At 41.7% G+C, this 23,217-nt stretch overlaps 1 protein-coding gene across 2 annotated transcripts in view; it reads left to right on the top strand.

Moving 5' to 3' along the window:
• The window catches only part of HIVEP2 (HIVEP zinc finger 2), a 262,554-nt gene extending 241,762 nt beyond the window's left edge, over nt 1–20,792 (top strand). For both annotated transcript variants that reach the window (XM_069725902.1, XM_069725903.1), the window contains 3 exons: nt 11,724–11,825; nt 15,157–16,040; nt 19,182–20,792. In XM_069725902.1, the coding sequence (XP_069582003.1) occupies nt 11,724–11,825; nt 15,157–16,040; nt 19,182–19,988 (1,793 nt within the window). In that variant the 3' untranslated portion in view covers nt 19,989–20,792. The remainder of the gene's footprint in view (nt 1–11,723; nt 11,826–15,156; nt 16,041–19,181) is intronic.
• Nucleotides 20,793–23,217: the final 2,425 nt, after the last annotated feature.

Here is a 23,217-nt window from a genome sequence, read left to right as displayed (position 1 = left end):
ATCTTCTCCACCACATACTCCAACTCCCCCTCAACCAACACCGGGGCAGGAGGATCAACGGATGGAACCACAGGCGCCATGTATCTCCGCAACAATGACCTATGGAATACATTATGGATGGCAAAAGAAGCTGGAAGGGTCAAACGAAACGACACAGGATTGAGAACCTCAGAAATCCTATACGGACCAATGAAACGAGGCTTAAACTTAGGAGAGGAAACCTTCATAGGAACATAACGAGACGACAACCAAACCAAATCCCCAACACGAAGTCGGGGACCCACACAGCGCCGGCGGTTAGCGAAACATTGAGCCTTCTCCTGGGACAATGTCAAATTGTCCACCACATGAGTCCAAATCTGCTGCAACCTATCCACCACAGTATCTACACCAGGACAGTCCGAAGACTCAACCTGCCCTGAAGAGAAACGAGGATGGAAACCAGAATTGCAGAAAAACGGCGAAACCAAAGTAGCTGAGCTGGCCCGATTATTAAGGGCGAACTCAGCCAAAGGCAAAAAGGACACCCAATCATCCTGATCAGCAGAAACAAAGCATCTCAGATATGTTTCCAAAGTCTGATTAGTTCGTTCGGTTTGGCCATTTGTCTGAGGATGGAAAGCCGAGGAAAAAGACAAATCAATGCCCATCCTAGCACAAAAGGCTCGCCAAAACCTCGAAACAAACTGGGAACCTCTGTCCGAAACAATGTTCTCCGGAATGCCATGTAAACGAACCACATGCTGGAAAAACAGTGGCACCAAATCAGAGGAGGAAGGCAATTTAGACAAGGGTACCAAATGGACCATCTTAGAGAAGCGATCACAAACCACCCAAATGACCGACATCTTTTGAGAGACAGGGCGATCCGAAATAAAATCCATAGAGATATGCGTCCAGGGCCTCTTCGGGACCGGCAAGGGCAAAAGCAACCCACTGGCACGAGAACAGCAGGGCTTAGCCCGAGCACAAGTCCCACAGGACTGCACAAAAGAACGCACATCCCGCAACAAAGACTGCCACCAAAAGGATCTAGCCACCAAATCTCTGGTACCAAAGATTCCAGGATGACCAGCCAACACCGAACAATGAACCTCAGAGATAACTCTACTAGTCCATTTATCAGGGACAAACAGTTTCTCCGCTGGGCAACGGTCAGGTCTATCAGCCTGAAATTTTTGCAGCACCCGCCGGAACACCCGGAGAGTCGGGCACAAAACTCCTTGACAGGGCATCAGCCTTCACATTCTTAGAGCCTGGAAGGTACGAAACCACGGGAGAAAAATAGCGACCAACGAGCCTGTCTAGGATTCAACCGTTTGGCAGACTCGAGATAAGTCAAATTCTTGTGATCCGTCAAGACCACCACGCGATGCTTGGCTCCTTCAAGCCAATGACGCCACTCCTCGAATGCCCACTTCATGGCCAACAACTCTCGATTGCCAACATCATAATTACGCTCAGCAGGCGAAAACTTTCTAGAAAAGAAGGCACATGGTTTCATCACCGAGCCATCAGAACTTCTTTGCGACAAAACAGCCCCTGCTCCAATCTCAGAAGCATCAACCTCGACCTGAAACGGAAGCGAAACATCTGGCTGGCACAACACAGGGGCAGAAGAAAAACGACGCTTCAACTCCTGAAAAGCCTCCACAGCCGCAGAAGACCAATTGACCACATCAGCACCCTTCTTGGTCAAATCAGTCAACGGTTTAGCAACACTACAAAAATTACTGATGAAGCGACGATAAAAATTAGCAAAGCCCAGGAACTTTTGCAAACTCTTCACAGATGTCGGCTGAGTCCAATCATAAATGGCCTGGACTTTAACAGGGTCCATCTCGATAGTAGAAGGGGAAAAAATGAAACCCAAAAATGAAACCTTCTGAACTCCAAAGAGACACTTTGACCCCTTCACAAACAAGTAATTTGCACGAAGGACCTGGAACACCATTCTGACCTGCTTCACGTGAGACTCCCAATCATCCGAGAAGACCAAAATATCATCCAAATATACAATCAGGAATTTATCCAGGTACTCTCGGAAGATGTCATGCATAAAGGACTGAAATACTGATGGAGCATTGGAAAGCCCGAATGGCATAACCAGGTACTCAAAATGGCCTTCGGGCGTATTAAATGCTATTTTCCATTCATCGCCCTGTTTATTACGCACAAGATTATACGCACCACGAAGATCTATCTTGGTGAACCAACTAGCCCCCTTAATCCGAGCAAATAAATCCGACAGCAGCGGCAAAGGGTACTGAAATTTGACTGTGATCTTATTAAGAAGGCGGTAATCAATACAAGGTCTCAAAGAACCATCCTTCTTGGCCACAAAAAAGAACCCTGCTCCCAATGGTGACGACGACGGGCGAATATGACCCTTCTCCAAGGATTCCTTTACATAACTCCGCATAGCGGCGTGCTCTGGCACAGATAAATTGAACAGTCGGCCCTTAGGAAACTTACTACCAGGAATCAAATTGATAGCACAATCGCAATCCCTATGAGGAGGTAGGGCACTGGATTTGGGCTCATCAAATACATCCCGGTAATCCGACAAAAACTCCGGGACTTCAGAAGGGGTTGATGACGAAATAGACAAAAATGGAACATCACCATGTACCCCCTGACAACCCCAGCTGGACACAGACATAGATTTCCAATCCAATACTGGATTATGGACCTGTAGCCATGGCAACCCCAAAACGACCACATCATGCAGATTATGCAACACCAAAAAGCGAATATCCTCCTGATGTGCAGGAGCCATGCACATGGTCAATTGGGTACAGTACTGAGGCTTATTCTTGGCCAAAGGCATAACATCAATTCCTCTCAATGGAATAGGATACTGCAAGGGCTCCAAGAAAAAACCACAGCGCCTAGCAAACTCCAAGTCCATCAAATTCAGGGCAGCGCCTGAATCCACAAATGCCATAACAGAATAGGATGACAAAGAGCAAATCAGAGTAATGGACAAAAGAAATTTCGACTGTACCGTACCAATGGTGGCAGACCTAGCGAAACGCTTAGTGCGCTTAGGATAATCGGAGATAGCATGAGTGGAATCACCACAGTAAAAACACAGCCCATTCCGACGTCTGTGTTCTTGCCGTTCAGCTCTGGTCAAAGTCCTATCACATTGCATAGGCTCAGGTCTATGCTCAGATAATACCGCCAAATGGTGCACAGCTTTACGCTCACGCAAGCGTCGATCGATCTGAATGGCCAAAGACATAGACTCATTCAGACCAGCAGGCATGGGAAATCCCACCATGACATCCTTAAGGGCTTCAGAGACACCCTTTCTGAAAATTGCTGCCAGGGCACATTCATTCCACTGAGTGAGTACAGACCACTTCCTAAATTTCTGACAATACATCTCTACCTCATCCTGACCCTGACACAGAGCCAGCAAGATTTTCTCTGCCTGATCCACTGAATTTGGTTCATCATAAAGCAATCCGAGCGCCAGAAAAAACGCATCAACATCACGCAATGCCGGATCTCCTGGCGTAAGGGAAAATGCCCAGTCTTGAGGATCGCCACGTAACAAAGAAATAATGATTTTCACTTGTTGAACAGGGTCACCTGAGGAGCGAGGTTTCAAAGCAAGAAACAATTTACAATTATTTTTGAAATTCAGAAACTTAGATCTATCCCCAAAAAACAAATCAGGAATTGGAATCCTAGGCTCTAACATAGGATTCTGAACCACAAAATCTTGAATGTTTTGTACCCTTGCAGTGAGATTATCCATACAAGAGGACAGACCTTGAATGTCCATATCTACACCTGTATCCTGAACCACCCAGAGGTAAAGGGGAAAAGAGAGACAAAACACACTGCAAAGAAAAAAAAAAGGTCTCAGCACTTCTCTTATCCCTCTATTGAGATGCATTAATACTTTGGGCCACCTGTACTGTTATATGACCTGGTGGTAAGGACAATAATGGACCTGGTGGTTAAGAGCACACGGAATGACCTGATAGTTACTAATAATATAGGACGAGCTCTGAGACGTGGGAACTCTGCTGACCGCAATCCCTAATCCTATCACACACACTAGAAATAGCCGTGGATTGCTCCTAACGCTCCCTATGCAACTCGACACAGCCTAAGAAACTAGCTAGCCCTAGAGATAGAAAAATAAAGCCTACCTTGCCTCAGAGAAATTCCCCAAAGGAAAAGGCAGCCCCCCACATATAATGACTGTGAGTAAAGATGAAAATTACAAACAGAGATGAAATAGATTTAGCAAAGTGAGGCCCGACTTACTGAACAGACAGAGGATAGGAAAGGTAACTTTGCGGTCAGCACAAAAAACTACAAAAAGACCACGCAGAGGGCGCAAAAAGACCCTCCGCACCGACTCACGGTGCGGAGGCGCTCCCTCTGCGTCCCAGAGCTTCCAGCAAGCAAGACAAAATCAAAATAGCAAGCTGGGCAGAAAAATAGCAAACCAGAGAAAAGCAAGCGGAACTTAGCTTCTGCTGGGAAGACAGGTCACAAGAACGATCCAGGAGAGAACAAGACCAATACTGGAACATTGACAGGTGGCCTGGAGCAATGATCTAAGTGGAGTTACATAGTAACATAGTAACATAGTTAGTAAGGCCGAAAATAGACATTTGTCCATCCAGTTCAGCCTATATTCCATCATAATAAATACCCAGATCTACGTCCTTCTACAGAACCTAATAATTGTATGATACAATATTGTTCTGCTCCAGGAAGACATCCAGGCCTCTCTTGAACCCCTCGACTGAGTTCGCCATCACCACCTCCTCAGGCAAGCAATTCCAGATTCTCACTGCCCTAACAGTAAAGAATCCTCTTCTATGTTGGTGGAAAAACCTTCTCTCCTCCAGACGCAAAGAATGCCCCCTTGTGCCCGTCACCTTCCTTGGTATAAACAGATCCTCAGCGAGATATTTGTATTGTCCCCTTATATACTTATACATGGTTATTAGATCGCCCCTCAGTCGTCTTTTTTCTAGACTAAATAATCCTAATTTCGCTAATCTATCTGGGTATTGTAGTTCTCCCATCCCCTTTATTAATTTTGTTGCCCTCCTTTGTACTCTCTCTAGTTCCATTATATCCTTCCTGAGCACCGGTGCCCAAAACTGGACACAGTACTCCATGTGCGGTCTAACTAGGGATTTGTACAGAGGCAGTATAATGCTCTCATCATGTGTATCCAGACCTCTTTTAATGCACCCCATGATCCTGTTTGCCTTGGCAGCTGCTGCCTGGCACTGGCTGCTCCAGGTAAGTTTATCATTAACTAGGATCCCCAAGTCCTTCTCCCTGTCAGATTTACCCAGTGGTTTCCCATTCAGTGTGTAATGGTGATATTGATTCCTTCTTCCCATGTGTATAACCTTACATTTATCATTGTTAAACCTCATCTGCCACCTTTCAGCCCAAGTTTCCAACTTATCCAGATCCATCTGTAGCAGAATACTATCTTCTCTTGTATTAACTGCTTTACATAGTTTTGTATCATCTGCAAATATCGATATTTTACTGTGTAAACCTTCTACCAGATCATTAATGAATATGTTGAAGAGAACAGGTCCCAATACTGACCCCTGCGGTACCCCACTGGTCACAGCGACCCAGTTAGAGACTATACCATTTATAACCACCCTCTGCTTTCTATCACTAAGCCAGTTACTAACCCATTTACACACATTTTCCCCCAGACCAAGCATTCTCATTTTGTGTACCAACCTCTTGTGCGGCACGGTATCAAACGCTTTGGAAAAATCGAGATATACCACGTCCAATGACTCACCGTGGTCCAGTCTATAGCTTACCTCTTCATAAAAACTGATTAGATTGGTGTGACAGGAGCAATTTCTCATAAACCCATGCTGATATGGAGTTAAACAGTTATTCTCATTGAGATAATCCAGAATAACATCCCTCAGAAACCCTTCAAATATTTTACCAACAATAGAGGTTAGACTTACTGGCCTATAATTTCCAGGTTCACTTTTAGAGCCCTTTTTGAATATTGGCACCACATTTGCTATGCGCCAGTCCTGCGGAACAGACCCTGTCGCTATAGAGTCACTAAAAATAAGAAATAATGGTTTATCTATTACATTACTTAGTTCTCTTAGTACTCGTGGGTGTATGCCATCCGGACCCGGAGATTTATCTATTTTAATCTTATTTAGCCGGTTTCGCACCTCTTCTTGGGTTAGATTGGTGACCCTTAATATAGGGTTTTCATTGTTTCTTGGGATTTCACCTAGCATTTCATTTTCCACCGTGAATACCGTGGAGAAGAAGGTGTTTAATATGTTAGCTTTTTCCTCGTCATCTACAACCATTCTTTCCTCACTATTTTTTAAGGGGCCTACATTTTCAGTTTTTATTCTTTTACTATTGATATAGTTGAAGAACAGTTTGGGATTAGTTTTACTCTCCTTAGCAATGTGCTTCTCTGTTTCCTTTTTGGCAGCTTTAATTAGTTTTTTAGATAAAGTATTTTTCTCCCTATAGTTTTTTAGAGCTTCAATGGTGCCATCCTGCTTTAGTAGTGCAAATGCTTTCTTTTTACTGTTAATTGCCTGTCTTACTTCTTTGTTTAGCCACATTGGGTTTTTCCTATTTCTAGTCCTTTTATTCCCACAAGGTATAAACCGCTTACACTGCCTATTTAGGATGTTCTTAAACATTTCCCATTTATTATCTGTATTCTCATTTCTGAGGATATTGTCCCAGTCTACCAGATTAAGGGCATCTCTAAGCTGTTCAAACTTTGCCTTCCTAAAGTTCAATGTTTTTGTGACTCCCTGACAAGTCCCCCTAGTGAAAGACAGGTGAAACTGCACAATATTGTGGTCGCTATTTCCTAAATGCCCAACCACCTGCAGATTTGTTATTCTGTCAGGTCTATTAGATAGTATTAGGTCTAAAAGTTAAATAGAGCAGCCAGCTAACGAATTAACCTTGTCACCTGTGGAAGGAAACTCAGAAGCAGCAACTCCACTCACAACCACCAGAGGAAGCCCATGGACAGAACCAGCCGAAGTACCATTCATGACCACAGGAGGGAGCTTGACAACAGAATTCACAACAGTTTCCCATGAACCGTAATCAATTATGTGGTGTTAGGGCTAACAGAACGCACCAAATAATAAAGAGGTAGATATGAGGTGCGTTCGCAGCCCAGGGTCCACCTGCTGCTGAGTAATGGCGAATGGACACTTGTTCACACGTGGGTTAGACTTCACCCCGTGTGAATAGTAGCGAACTCTGTTGCTTCACAGAGCCGCCAAAATACGCTGCGCCCTGTTAACAGTCACAGGGTGCAGCTGCAAGACACTAGTTGGATCCCTATGAATCACCCCCACTAATCTGGTGATTGGATTTGCTCTGAACCTCGCTGGCTTTTAAGCCCGCGCCTCAGAGTCAGATGCAGAGTTCAAGCGGGAATTCCCACCCTACACTGACAGGCTGTCAGGAAAGCGCACTGATTGTGCACGTTGCCGTATAAGCGGGCACTGCAAAAGGCACTGTGTAAGGTCTTAGGAACTCCTAAAGTGAACCCGCAGATCCACGCCAACGAACCTCCCAAGGGTGAGCTTACCAGGTAGGCCAATCCCAATACAGGGAGCGTTAGGGGCAGGCCCGAGGGAGACTATTGCCACAGAGGCTGATACCCAGGGACAGGAAGTAGGAGATTCAAAATAAGAGCGGAAAAAGACACAGGACTTACTGGTATAGGCACAGGGCTAACAGGATAAGATGGTGACACGGACCTGGCTGAGTAAGGTGAAAACACAGGGGGAGCTAGTAGGACCGAGACACGAAGCAAACTGGAAGTGGCAGCGACTCGATGGAACCTGGGCATGGCAGAGACACTAGGCAGACGGGAAACGGTGGAGACAAAGGGAGAACAGGACTGAGCAGTGACACACGGAAGACTCAATACGCCGAAGATACAAGACAGACTGGACACGGTGGTGACACAGAGCAGACTGCACTGAGAACAGAGAGGACCTGGGTCATAAGAAGCACAAATGACAATCAGGCGAGGATCAGAGGGAGGAATCACCTTAAATAAGCTGCGGGCTGAAGAGTTTCCGGGTCAGGGTCCTCCAAGGTCACGGAGAGGAAGAACAGAGCGTCTGTATACCAGAATGAGGAAGTGCACGTGCGCAGAGGGAGTTGGAGTGAGAGGTGCACACCCGTCGAGACCCAGAAACCGGAGGCGAGTCTGGAATGAGAGAGAGAGGAAGACGCGCGCCTACAGCAGGAGCGTGCCGGCGCTGGTAAGTATGTCGACAAGCAAGGGAGAGAACGGCAGGCGCAGCAGCAGGTGCGGTGGCGCGGAGGGGCGCCGTGACAAACTGTGACATGTGCTAGGTGTGCAGGTAGCACTGACGGGCGCTAGATAGCTTCCACCATTCGCAAGCACTCAACAACACTAGGAATGGGAATGATTAAGGAGCTTTCATCCATCGACAGTCATTCATCTACACTCACACGTTATCAAGTTTACAGTATACTAGCGCATGGCTGTGTGTCCATGCTAACCTTTTATAGAGGAAGCTCTCCGGGACCTTCCTAGTGGTCCAATAGGAGCTGCTACAGGACCTGAGCATGTGACCCCTGACCTCCAATGAGAGGTCCCTTGGGCATGCTCAGTAGAGGAAATGCAGGACTTAGTCCCAGGAGCATCTGCTCGCCGCTAAACAGTGCTAGTTACAATGGCTGAGCCTGGAAGGGCAGCAGTAACCAAGCGCACAGTATCTGCCTGAGCCAGACGCTGGGATCAACGTCTCTGCTGAGCAGGCTCCACTGCGGCTGGAGAAGAATGGGAGACAGTAGCGGAGGTGGTTCAAGAGTCCCCCTGTGCAACGGCGGGAACTCGACACCGAACAAATCCTAATCAGGGCTGCCATTAATCGTTCAGTAGATATGCTACTTTTAATGACATTTACATTTTACTAGGCCCTTCCTCATAGTGTACAACTCTCTCGCGAACCATTGCAGCAATAGCAATGCACATCACTGGGGACGATTTTCTTACTAGTCTGCAACAAAACTCAATAAAGAATTTTAAAACTTGGGATCAGTATCAAAAGAGCTTCTAGTCTTAAAGAGGACCTGTCACCAGGTCAGAAATGGTACATTTTTGGTCTTATTTTATTCCCATTGCTCTCTTGAGACCCTATAGGTCTTTTTAGTACTAGTTTTTATGATTTTAACCAAAGGGGTGTGATTCATAGGATTCTCTTGGGTGTGCATTATTGCCCTGTGAGCACCGCCTCTTTGGTAAAGACTTTAAAAAGTAACAATACGTAAAAATGCCCATGCCTCAGAAAGTGTATGGAAAATTAAAAAAAAACAATAAAAAATGAATTACTCAAGGAGCGACAGGTATAAAACAGGAGCAGATACTGACCTTATGTGACCTGGTGCTGGGTCCTCTTCAATAAATTTAGGCTTGTTATCTTTAAAAGGTGAATGACTATTACTATAATTACTGTTATTTGAAATTGTGTTTATTAGGAGGCAAAAGATAATATAAGGCCCAGTCTGCTTGCTAAATCTATGTGATACGTAGACGACAAGGAATGCCAGCATGTCTACAGTGAGTGTGCCGAGCAGTCACATGTCTCAGTGACAGATATTTGTTGCAGCGCTAACGTCTGCAGTGTTTGTGCTGATGTGTACAGCCTTACCAACAAAGATGACACAAGCTGTATAATAGAGAGGTATTCAGAGAAAAGTATGCTTTTACGGTCCTTTCAGTGGGTCAGTTTCAAGTTTATCAATAATGTAAAGGCCCTCAGTCTCCCCGGTGGCCCTCTCCATCCGTATCTACATCCATTATTGATGAAGTCCTGATAGCTAGTGTTCACATACATTCATTTGCAGAGAAAATGACTTCCATTTGATGCCACTGGTCTAGGGATGCTTTTATTAATTGAAGCCGGGATTTTCATTGAAGTCCTTGAAATCGATACGAGCTGTAATAGAAATCTTATATGATGTCGAGACGACTTTGCTCTTCATGTAATCTTTTAATTGTTAGGTAAAACATGCAAGGTTTCTATTTTACTGTAATGCACTCAGCATATGCAAGCAGCGGGTAATTCTGAAAGTATGCCCATATTATTCCCAGGGCAGGATGATATTTAGGAACTTGTCTGCATGCGTACATGTGTGGGTTTTAAAATTATAAACTTAAGAATATGAGAGTTCTTATAAAACATTCTGCAGATATTGAGCTAATTTATCTATTCCTGGGAAAATTTACGCTTTTTTTCTTCCATTTTTTCCAAGAAACATTTTTTTTTAATTTTTCTGGGAGCTTGTTTTTTAAGCTGAGTTTTAAGGAAGTGTAGTCTTTAATCACATGATACACTTTACCATATAATATGCGGATAAATGGGATAAAAAAAATGTTCCAAGTAGGGTAAAAAACATCTGTACTTGTTTTTGCGTCTCATTTTTATGCTCTTCATTACACAGTAAAAAATAACATGGCCACATGGTTCTTCAGATTGGTACAATTATAGCGATACCAAGCTTAACTACCGTAGTTTATTTTGTATATTTTGGTGGTCAAAAACATATAGAACTGTAAAAACAAAAATTGGTTTGATTCATCATTTTTGAGAGTTCTAAATTTTTTACTTTTACGTCAATCAAATTGCGAGAAGGTTTGTTTTTCTATTTTTAATTTTTATTGTTACCATTTTGCTGTAGATACATTTTGACAACTTTTTCTTTTGCTTAGATGGCGCTAACATCTATCACTCCCAACCTCCCTATTCATTCAAATATTAGGCTTTACAGAGAGTTCATGTGTTTCCAATGAGGAGAGGAGAATATGCCACTGTCGGACACCTCTGGTAGCGCCATATCTCCATTGAGTTTGCAGTCACTTGCAAAGCCTTACATCATGCACATTGTGTGTTGTGAGGATTCTTCTATGCCAGCGGTGAGCACTTGACTGCAAGTATGTGATTTGCATAGATGTCACTTACCGACTAGATGTGCACGACCTCACTCAATGCAAGTGCATTCAGCGGCGCTGGACATGTCTAGTCTGAATGTGACTGGAAGTATGCAAATTGCATACTTGCAGTCGCAATCATATTACCACTCGCACCCGGCATCGGAGAATCCTCACAGCATGCTTAGAGTGACTGCAGAATTGTACGTTAAGGTCAGACAACCCCTTTTAAGCATTTCAATTCAGACTGCCCAATCCTTCTGTTACTCAACATCATTTGTCAGGGGCTCAGCCTAAAGACTTCCATACGTTTGTTTAAAGCTTAAAGACAACTCTTTTGAGAAATGTAACCTTGGGTGTAGTTGTTTGATGCAGGCAGCCGTACAAGTCTTTTGCAATGACTTAATTGTTTCCTGACCAGTATGATCGTCCAGTAACTAATTCTGTCTAGTATGTAAATCTGTATCTTTTCACATAAAATAAATGCCGTCATAGCCCTATGGCCTCATTATTGTATTATTAGCTATAAAAACTATGTGTCTAAGCATTTTCTTTCATTTGTTAATTTATTCTATAGTCTTCCAGCTTCTTCATAGTTTTTCCAAAGCTGCAGTTATTGTAATGTATTATTCCACCATCTGTAGAGAAATATGAGAATAATGCCATCATTTACAATAGAGCTCCTCACTTGGCTAATTTTACCTGATTCCCTATGTCTTTAAAGGAAACCTGACAAAACATATGAAGTCAAAAGCCCACATGAAGAAGTGCCTGGAGCTCGGAGTAGCAATGACATCTGTAGATGATGCGGAAATAGAAGAGTCAGGTACGTCATACTTTAATTTTGGTTCTTCAGCGTCTGTGTGAGAAGATGAATCGCCCACACAACTGCCTAACATAGGAAAATACATTTAAAAAGCAAGTCTGGGTATATATTTATTTCCCAGTACTGAAGTAGAAATTGTCCTAATAACGTAGGTTAGATGTAAGTCTAGCAATGCAATGTACAGACAAGATTTCGCCATCAGATGAGTAGAATCTTTTTATCCATACTATATTTATTCCGATTCACTCAGAAAAATGTTGACATATTTTTCAGATTAGCTTGAGAGGGCAGAGTCAGAATTAGAGCTTATAGTCAACACAATATCATATTCACACCAAAAGAATATGGAGAGGGAAGATGTAATTTAAGGAGTGAGATCACAGCTCTCAATAAAGTGTCTAAAGCTGGCCATAACTTCAGACAGCTGTCCCCTTAACCCGCCTCACACTTGACTTGGCCCCTAGCAACAGTAACACCTCTAAAGGCAGCTTATTTCCTCTAAGAACAAAATCATCAGGCATGTTAAAATCCAACTGCCCAATCATTTTCAGGAGGCACCTCTAACCATTAGATGGTTGACCTATACCAACAAAATCAGAAAGTTGAGCCAATATTAATCTAATGTATATGATGGTCACTTAAAGAGGTTCAATTTTGAAAGCTGAATAGAGGAAATTTGTATGATCCAAAACCTAGTGTAGTGAAGGACCAACATACTAGGCAACACCAACAAAATATAAAGTATAAGACAAATCTGTACCAGTAACATAAGTTTGAGTGTATGGGGGGTTCAACAGTTGTGTTCTGTTCTTCTATGCTCATCATCTAACGCCTTCAATGTGTTTAATATAATATAATGCAGAAATATATATGTGTGTGTGTTTATATATAAATATATGCACTGCTCAAAAAAATAAAGGGAACACTAAAATACCACATCCTAGATATCACTGAATCAAATATTCCAGTTGCAAATCTTTATTCATTACATAGTGAAATGCATTAAGAACAATACAACATAAAAATGATTAATGTAAATCAAAATTAATGTCCCGTGGAGGTCTGGATTTGGAATAGTACTCAAAATCAAAGTGGAAAATCAAATTACAGGCTGATCCAACTTCAGTGGAAATGCCTTAAGATGAGGAAATGATGCTCAGTAGTGTGTGTGGCCTCCATGTGCATGTATGACCTCCCTACAATGCCTGGGAATGCTCCTGATGAGGCGGCAAATGTTCTCCTGAAGAATCTCCTCCCAGACCTGGATTAAAGCATAAGCCAACTCCAGGACAGTCTGTTTTGCAGTGTGACATTGGTGGATGGAATGAGACTTGATGTCCCAGATATGCTCGTTTGGATTCAGATCTAGGAAATGGGCAGGCCAGTCCAGAGCATCAATGCCGTCATCATGCAGGAACTGATGACACACTTCAGCCACATAAGACCTAGCATTGTCATGCATCAGAAGGAACCCAAGCCCACTGCACCAGTATATGGTCTCACAATGGGTCTGGGGATCTCATCCCAGTACCTAATGGCAGTCAGGGTACCCCTGGCTAGCACATAGAGGGCTGTTCGACCCTCCAAATAAATGCCTACCCACAACATTAATGACCCACTGCCAAACCGGTCATGCTGCCTCTAACAGCTGAGGTGGATCCGAGATCCAACTGCTTCTGTTAACAAGTTAAATTCCGCTGTCAATCACTGATAGTGGCATTTAACACAAGCTGCCCAGTAGTGCGCCACAAGTCTTGCCCATTGGTGCCCCGTCACATGATCGCCGGTGGTTTGCCATGAAAGCCGGGGGTCTGCAGAAGACCCCTTTGTCTGTCATTGTGAATTTGCTGTAAGATCAGGGTACCTAGGAGATCATGATTTGTGCTATATATAGCAGGGCTGAAGCACTGCTATGTATAGCACAGGCGATCCAATGATCCCTGCTTCAAGTCTCCTAAGAGGACTTTTAAATAAAGTAAAAGTGAAAAAAAAAGTTTTGAAAAATATTAAAATAATTTAAAAAACACAATAGTTCAAATCATCCCCCTTTTGTCCCATTAAAAGTAAACCATAAAAAAGTATATACATATTTGGTATCACTGCTTTTGGAAATGTCCGATCTATCAAAATATAAAGAAAAACTAATCTGATCAGTAAATGGCATAACGAGAGGAAAAACATGAAAACATCAGAATTACTATTTTTTGTCGCAGCAACATTACAATAAAATGCAATAAGAGGCAATAAAATCATTGTATCTACCCCAATATGGTATCAATAAAACGACAACTGAAGATGTAAAAAAAAGCCCTCACCCAACACCAGGTCCTGAAAAATGAGAACGTTATGGGTCTCGAAAAATGGCGACAATCGCAAAAACCTTTTTTCATACAAATTTGGAATTTTTTTCACCACTTATATAAATTATAAATTATACATGTTTGGTACCTGCTTACTAATCTGGGGAATCATATTGCCAAGTCAGTTTTACCATATAGTGAGCATGGTAAATAAAAATAAAAAATTGTGGAATTGCACTTTTTTTATCTCATATGTATTTATGTGTATCATATCACAACATACAAAAAAGAAGTGTAATATGTGCTGAAAAGATTAGTACTGGTAGTTTAGGACACTTATTCACTCACTAATATAAATCTGGGCAATGGAACTGACAAATATGTAGACTCTAGTTTAAAATTTCCAATCCCGTAGAAACTTCCACTAGATATGGCACACAGTTCCTACAGCTCACACCTTAAAAATCAGGATTGAGAGGACACATGGAAGCAATCCAACCCCATTCATTTGCTTCTAATTATGGCTAAAATAATATTACAATTAATATAGGTAAGGTGACTTCTGCACCAAGAAGAAAAGTGACTTGAGCTACTAAATAGTGAAGTATAGAAGAAAATGCTTGTGTGACAATAGTGCCATGAACTATCTATTGGTGCCAAGTTACATTGATGAGAAGATGAGTAATAGTCAAGCTTTTGTTCTGATGTCACCTAATGTGACTAAGAGTGTAATACACTTGGTAGTTGGCCTTTGGCACATTCACTGTATCAAGAAAATTTATTGCAAGTCTAAATTATTGCATCAGGTAGTAAAGCATGATGTCAGCTTGAATTATTATACCAATGCATTTGTATTTCAGATTTTTTTTTCTTAGTTTTATTGTAATGGTAACAATTTTGCTTGGCTCTATGTTTCTCTAAGTAGATCACTGAAATCACTATATTTTGAGATGTAAAGCTAAATTCTGAAATCATTTCTATATTCTTCATAATAAAATAAATAAAATATGTCTGTTATATTGTTATCTCAGGAAACATTGAAGATATGCAAAAAGAATCAGAAAAGAATACTATAGCTATGGATCACCAGTTTTCAGATGCAGAGGAATCAGATGGCGATGATGGAGATGATAATGATGATGACGATGATGAGGAGGAAGATTTTGATGATACCCAGGGTGACTCGACACCAAAAACTAGATCAAGAAGTACAAGCCCTCAACCTCCTCGATTTTCAACATTGTCTGTTACTGCTGCTTCAGCTTCACAAAGAGCATCACCAGAGGTCTCCACGGGTCACTCTTCTTTGATGAGCTATTTGTCCACTATGCCTAGTATTCAAGTTACACATCTCATGAACTCAAAGACTTTGGTTGGAGACTCCCAAATGGTAAATTATCAAAAGCTTGTCCTTGCTAGTTTGGAACACGACAGAGAAAAAATGGATGTACCTGGCAGCATGGATGAGGACTATATGCTCACTTCTGAACCCAGTTCATCTCCCAGAGACTTCTCATCCTGTAGTCGCCATTCCTCTCCAGGATATGATTCTTCGCCATGTAGAGATAATTCACCAAAGAGGTACTTATCACTTAGGGGAGATTTGTCCCCCAGAAGGCACTTATCACCACGAAGAGACGCTTCACCAATGAGGCACCTGTCTCCAAGAAAAGAAGCTGCATTAAGAAGGGAACTCTCGCCCCGAAGAGACGTATCACCGAGACGCCATCTTTCACCACTTAGGCCAGTGTCACCTGGAAAAGATATTTCTACCGGGCGAGATCTGTCTCCTAGAAGAGAGAGGAGATATATGGGCAGCTTTAGAGCACTTTCACCTAGAAGACGTTTACACCACAACCCAAGTTTGCCAATGAGTCACTATTTGCACTCAGACTCAGGATTACTTGGCCCTGGAGTGAGTTACCTTTCATTTTTTATTTTATTGTTTTGGGAGGTTTTTTTTTAACAATACAATACAATACAAATTCACCCACACCCTTCACCCTACCTTTGTTTTTGTTGTTAAAAATTATTATCCAAATTTGAGATTTTAATTTAAATATCACAACTTCTTCTTTCAACTTTATTTTAAAAAGCCCTGTAAAAATTCAATTTTTGTTCCCCAATGTGCATCTGGTGTCTGAATCTTATGAGCAAATCTGGCTCCCAAATCTATAAGAAAAAATTCTATATGTTTACTGGCAATGGCTTAAAGGGCCACTGTCACCCCCCTCCAGCCGTTATAAACTAAAAGGGCCACCAAGAGGGAAATCAGAAGATAAGAGCCACTCCAATCTTCCTGCGCTTTCGGCACCGCCCCCTCAGCGCTGTGTACGTTTCAAAACTGCATAATGCATAACACAGTGCGGGGCGGGAATTCCAAAGGTGGCTGGCCGCAACGTCCGCGCAGGCGCAGTCTGCAAGCCTGGCTGGGACGTCAGACGGCCAGAGCTTACTGCGTCTGCGCAGCACAGCAGTACACTGCGCAGGCGCCGGTTTTGAAGCGTACACAGCGCTGAGGGGGCGGCGCCGAAAGCGCAGGAAGAGTTGAGTGACGGCAGAGGAGCGGTTAGAGCTGGGGAGTGAGGACCCGCCTCCCTGGCTAGAGACAGGAATTGTGGCTAAGTATAAAAACGCTTTATTTGGGGTATACTTGAACCTAAAACTAAAAGAGCCACCTTGTTAGAATGCAGCATTACTGCTGCACAAGGTGGCTCTTTTAGTTTATAACGGCTGGAGAGGAGTGACAGTGGCCCTTTAACCAAATACTTAAGATACAGCTATGGATTTGTATTAAAGAGTAACCATTCTTTTAATTTTTATTTCGTAAATCAGCAGTACACTTGGAAATAAGTAACTTTGTAATGTATATTATCAGAAAAAGTTGCTTCTTTCACCAGCAGGACTGATCATTCTCAAAATACTTTATTCCTGGGTAAAATATGTATTCAGCGAAGACAGATTATTATATTACTGAGTTAGGAGATGGCCGTTGCTACTGAGAAGATTCTTTGTAGAGGGGAGGATGATGGAGCCGCTCTTACTCTAGGTCCCCTCCCCTCATAGAATCTTATCAGTACCAACTGTCATCTCCTGTCACAGTAATATAATAATCTGTCTTCACTGAATACAAACTTTACCAGTGAATTGAAAATGTTGACAATTAGAGATGGGCGAACCGTAACAGTAAAGTTTGCGGTCCATACCGAACACCTATTGTTCAGGCAAAGAACATGGACTTCACCAGGATGTCCGTGTTATTGTTCGGGTTCGGTACCCCTAACACCGAGTTTTTCTCTTGCACATGACAGCGCGGCTAACACTGCTTCTGATTGGCGGTAAATTCATTACCGTTGGTCAAACAGCTTGGTCCCCACACTGTCAAATGACAGTGTGAACCCGCAGCTGTAAAAAGTTTACCTCCATGATAGGCGTCAACTGATGGGACTACTACTCTCATTGGCCTATGACTGCTGCTGCTAATAACTGAGAGGAGGTGGCAGCTGATGCTAGTATTCATCAGCTGGCACCTTTGCTCTATAAAAATATAAAAAAAAGAAAAACATTGTTGGTTACCCTGTATTTTTCATAACCAGCCAGTTAAAACTGACAGCTGTGGGCTGCAACCCTCAATGTGGGAGCCGCGGCTGTCTGACCGTTGGTAATGATTTTACTGCCGATCAGAGGCAGTGTTTGCTGCACTGTCATGCACATGACAGCATGGCAAACACTTGATGTTCGCCCCCCCATTTAAGTGAATGGGGTCCGGGTTCGGGTACTGTTCTGGTATCCAAACCTGAGCCGGAGCCAAACATCCAGGGGTTCGTCCATCTCTCTTGACAATGAATGATCAGTCCAGGAGAAAGAAGCAGTTTTATTACAAAAGTTGATAATCTTCATGATATCTATTGATTTATGAAATAAAAATTACAAATGACAGTTACTCTCTATCAGAATTATTTTATAATGCTTTTTATTTGACTCAGAGGAAATCTTTTAGCTTATGCTAATTTTAAATCCAAACCTTTTACGAGTTTTCTTTGAGGCCATTGAGCATCACCTTACACCTCTGCTCATCTATGACCAATATCGGTTGCCTAAATCTGTGTCTGAAAAGTAGTACATTTGTTAAGCCACTAAATGTTTGACCTTTATATTTCATATCAGTGGCCATTATAACGTTCAACATATGGTAATGGTTTAAGCACTCTAGAAGCTGAGCTTTATATATTTATATATGTTTTGGGGCAAAAATGTTACTAATTTGATTAACTCTGAGAGGTGTATGTATTTTTGCTTTCTACTGTATAAAAGACTAGACTGTTTTACTAATATGTTGTCTAGAGAGTTGAAGGTCATTATGACGTTTGGTTTCCCTGTAAACAATGTAGATTTTACAATCCATTGTCGCCTGCCTACATCTTTTGGTATGATGGTCTGCTGTTATTCCATTGTGGCATGCATTCTTGTTTGCTTTAGAACATATTGTTCCAATGAGGTGTGACAGATTTATGTTATTACCTAGAGTATTACATTTATTTACTTTAAATACTTTTTATATCGTTAACATTCACAGTCTTAAATTTGGCTGGAACCTTACAATTTTTGGGAAATCTTATTTTACCCATTAGGACCATTATGTATAAAACAGCAAAGCAGGCGAAATCTAGAGAGCATAACAAATGGCATCCATAAACTTTGTTTTCACATGGTTTGGCAAAATCTGTTGCATCCTATTACTGCAGACAATGTGTTATCAATTGTATATCTGCATAGTGAAATTCTTATATATAAATTCGGAGCAATAGACACACAAATTCCTAAAGTGAAATGTGACTATCATGTTAGGTGGTACAATTTGTCAACATCTTATTAATTAAAATGTCCAGAAGAGACTTGGGGATCGATCATATGGCAACTATATCACCCAGTGTTATGGGTCCACACTGCAATTTCGGACAAGAGGCATTTAAAGAATGTAATATTTGGAATATTGATTTATGCACACTACAACAGTGACCATTTAACCAAATGTTTTTGTTTATATCTACTGCAGAGTTTACGAAAGAACTGGCCACAGTTTCCATTTGTTGGTCCTCCTTATCCAGACGATATTCCTGGACACCAAAGCCATGGCCCAGCCCATGTTGGCCACAAAGACTCTGTTTTCAGCCACTTGCCATTGCACTCACAGCAACAAATACGAGCACCTTTACCTATGATCCCAATTGGTGGTATTCAGATTATTAATTCTAATTCTGCAATCCAGTCCAGTCCTCACTCCCCATCAACCACAACTTTGCACCTAAGCAGCTCAGATGACAAAACGATCCGATCTTCAGAATCTTATAACCCATTGCACCTTGAGAAACATTCTTCTTCTGATTTCCCTCTTGGAGATCCTATACATGGAGCTACCCCAACGCTCTTACCTTCACCAGGGCAAAGCCCTTCGGATGAAAGCTCCAAGCCTGCTGAGAGGGAGCAAGAAGAAAATATACGCACTTGCACAAAAGCCATTGCTTGCCTGAGGATTGCTACAGAGGAAGGTCTATTGCTGAAGCGGGACCAGCTGTCTCATCCTCCTGAGCCCAATCAAAAAACATTAGAAAGTGCACAGTTTGGCATTAGGCACTTTAGTGGACACGAGGCAGGCATGTCGCTTGTATGCGCCTCACCCACCCATGTTGACTTGCACGGAGAAAAAGACAGTTTTGGTACATCACAGTCTACATTAGCTCATTCCAAATTCTATAGTAAGAGCATGGACATGACAAAGTTAGGATTTCATGGCAGGAATGAAGAGCCATCGAGCACACGGGAAAGGAAGGACTCTTCAAGCGAGTCTAGTAACTTGCATTGATTGGAATGGGCATGTAGACGTTAAAATAAAAAAAAAAACTTTTTTCTTGTAGAAAACACATTCATAGCATGTCTGATGTACTTAACGATGATTTGTTCTTGAAAGTACGTTTATTATAAGAAAACAGATTCAAATAAATATATAGACATGTATATATATATCTACTGTATACATATAAGTCATCATGAGCCTGACCAAAACTTTAAACTCTTGTAATGGGTCTGGTACTTTTAATTGTACAGATGTTTGTGCCTTTTTCTTTACTTTGCTTATATTCTTATAAGCATTTTTAGCAGTACCCTGTATATATTTTAGAATTTGTGTATCTGCTTTGTAATAATTGTAATTTCATTCTTTTTTGGACACTTGGGCCTACATGTAAAAAGTAAAAAAATAGCATCAATATATATGTGAGGTTGCACTAAAACATATTTTTATATGATTGAAACTCGACAGCTTTTATGTACAGCTCCAATCCTGTAATACTAATATTTATTTACTTTGTTTCATAAATTGTACATTTTTTTCTTAATGTCGTGAATTGCTTTTTTTCTATGTGAAGCATGGGGATTACTGTTGCGTAAATAGAACAAAAACAATGTATAGTGTAAGCAAGATATTTAAATGAAATATCATCTTATTATGCACTTATGCATTTGTTAAACAAGAAAAATTACGGATATATCAGTCAGTTCTTTACTCTTGTAATTTTTTTGTCCCTTGTTTGCTGAATTGACTATAACTTAAGTGCGGATTGTGATTTTAAAATTATAGTAATGTAAAGCATTAAAAGTACAAACACGTGCTTATTGTGAGGTTTTATTTCTCCAATAGCTGTATGACACAGTTATGAATATATCACAAGTATATGGTCTTATGTGAACATTTTGCTTGGTATACTCCAATAATACATATGGGAAACATTCCACCACATGTATATGTACAAGTGCATCACTGGTACAGTTATATGTAACTCTCAGCTGGACACGTCACCAAATTTACTGGAGTGTCTTTAAAAAGGTGACAAAGCACATCTGACTTTGTGGAAATGGGTTATTGTGCTATTTAGTGGATTATAATTCTGTGAAACCGAGTTTGTAATACAGATCCTTAAGGAGTGTTCTTTAAAAAAGAAATAAATATACAGTTACATGCAGAAACTGTGTTGAACGTTTATCATCCATATTGTGTTCAGACTGGAAAAGGCTATGTATATATAGTGTGTTTGGGCAGTGATGTAGTCGGAGTTAACATAGCATTGGCAATTTCATTCCACCTTTTCTCCGGCATTCTTAATCCATATCCCAGTGTGAAAACAGGTCATCATCGGGGAGGGTATAGTTAGGGCTCGTTAAGACATCAGTTTTCACATACAAATTGTAGCCACATTTTTCACAGATAACTCATACCTATGATAGTCTATGAGGTAGTTCACATATCCGATCCTTTTCCTGGTTTACACACAGACTTGTCAAATATTGATCCAAGCATTGGGTCAAAATCGCCAAGGCACTCTGATGCCATCCATTTGCTGTCCGTTTTCCATTGACTATTTGATTGGGAAAGCTAGTGAAACTTTTATTTTTCTTAGAAAAACTGATACAATTCAGACAGTCTCTGATGACACAGATGCAAATCTGATCAAACACACTGATGAAACTCAGATCAAACTGACATTTGAGGCAGTGCACAGATAGCGGGATGACCTAGGTTTTGGCACCAGAGAGGGCCCAAAGACTCCTCTGCCCAATAAGAAAACCTCCCGCCCTAGTATAGTATTGTTGGAACACAATAGGTGGGAGCTGATTTTGCATTTCAGCCAGCTTTGTATATAGCATACTAAAGAAAAACAACCCTGCTCATTGCATGTACCATCCCAGTTGAAGGCATTTTGTAACATACATATAGCTCTGGCAAAAATTAATAGACCACCACTTCAAAACCCTGTCATGGGCAGTCCAATCTCCAGACCTGAACCCCATTGAAAACCTCTGGAAGGTAATCAAGAGGATGATGGATAGTCACAAGCCATCAAACAAAGAAGAACTGCTTACATTTTTGCGCCAGAAGCGGTGTGAAAGACTGGTGGAAAGCATGCCAAGACGCATGAAAGCTGTAATTAAAAATCCTGGTTATTCCACAAAATATTGATTTCTGAACTCTTCCCGAGTTAAAACATTGGTATTGATGTTTCTAAATGAGTATGAACTTGTTTTCTTTGCATTAATTGAGTTATGAATTAACAGTTTTTTTAAATTTTGACAATTTCTCCTTTTCAGAGAAAAAATACAACATTTATTGCTTGGAAAATCGGAGACATGTTGTCAGAAGTTTATAGAATAAAAGAACAATTTACATTTTACTCAAAAATATACCTATAAAGAGAAAAATCTGAGAAACTGAACATTTTGCAGTGATCTCTTAATTTTTGCCAGAGCTGTATATTCAGAGTAAAGAGGTGGACACAAAAGCGCAAATGGGGTCTTATCAAATGTTACACAGAGTTGCCCACCAAGAGAATTACTCACCTGGTGAGATTGTAGAGGTTTCAACGTGGTTTATTCTACGCGTTACAGGGTTCAATATTGTACAATATTTGTGGTATGTCCTGATGAAGGGGTCACCTGAACCCTGAAACGCGTAGAATAAACCACGTTGAAACCTCTACAACCACAAATATTGTACAATATTTGTGGTATGTCCTGATAAAGGGGTCACCTGAACCCTGAAACGCGTAGAATAAACCAGGTTGAAACCTCTACAATTTTTGGAATTCTTCTTGCTGCAGCGCGGGGATGATCCTTTTTTCCTACCTAAAGGTACCGTCACACATAGCGACGCTGCAGCGATACCGACAACGATCCGGATCGCTGCAGCGTCGCTGTTTGGTCGCTGGAGAGCTGTCACACAGACAGCTCTCCAGCGACCAACGATGCCGGTAACCAGGGTAAACATCGGGTAACTAAGCGCAGGGCCGCGCTTAGTAACCCGATGTTTACCCTGGTTACCATCCTAAAAAGTAAAAAAACAAACGCTACATACTTACCTTCTGCTGTCTGTCCTCGGCGCTCTGCTTCTCTGGTCTGGCTGTGAGCGCCGGGCAGCCAGAAAGCAGAGCGGTGACGTCACCGCTCTGCTTTCCGGCTGACCGACGCTCACAGCCAGAGCAGGAGGAGAGCAGAGCACAGCGCTGGAGGACAGACGGCTGTAGGTAAGTATGTAGTGTTTG

Source organism: Ranitomeya imitator, chromosome 5 (assembly GCF_032444005.1).
Source record: "Ranitomeya imitator isolate aRanImi1 chromosome 5, aRanImi1.pri, whole genome shotgun sequence".
Taxonomy (NCBI): Eukaryota; Metazoa; Chordata; class Amphibia; order Anura; family Dendrobatidae; genus Ranitomeya; species Ranitomeya imitator.
Note: the sequence above shows the minus strand (reverse complement) of the source record. Positions and strands in the feature narration are given on the sequence as shown.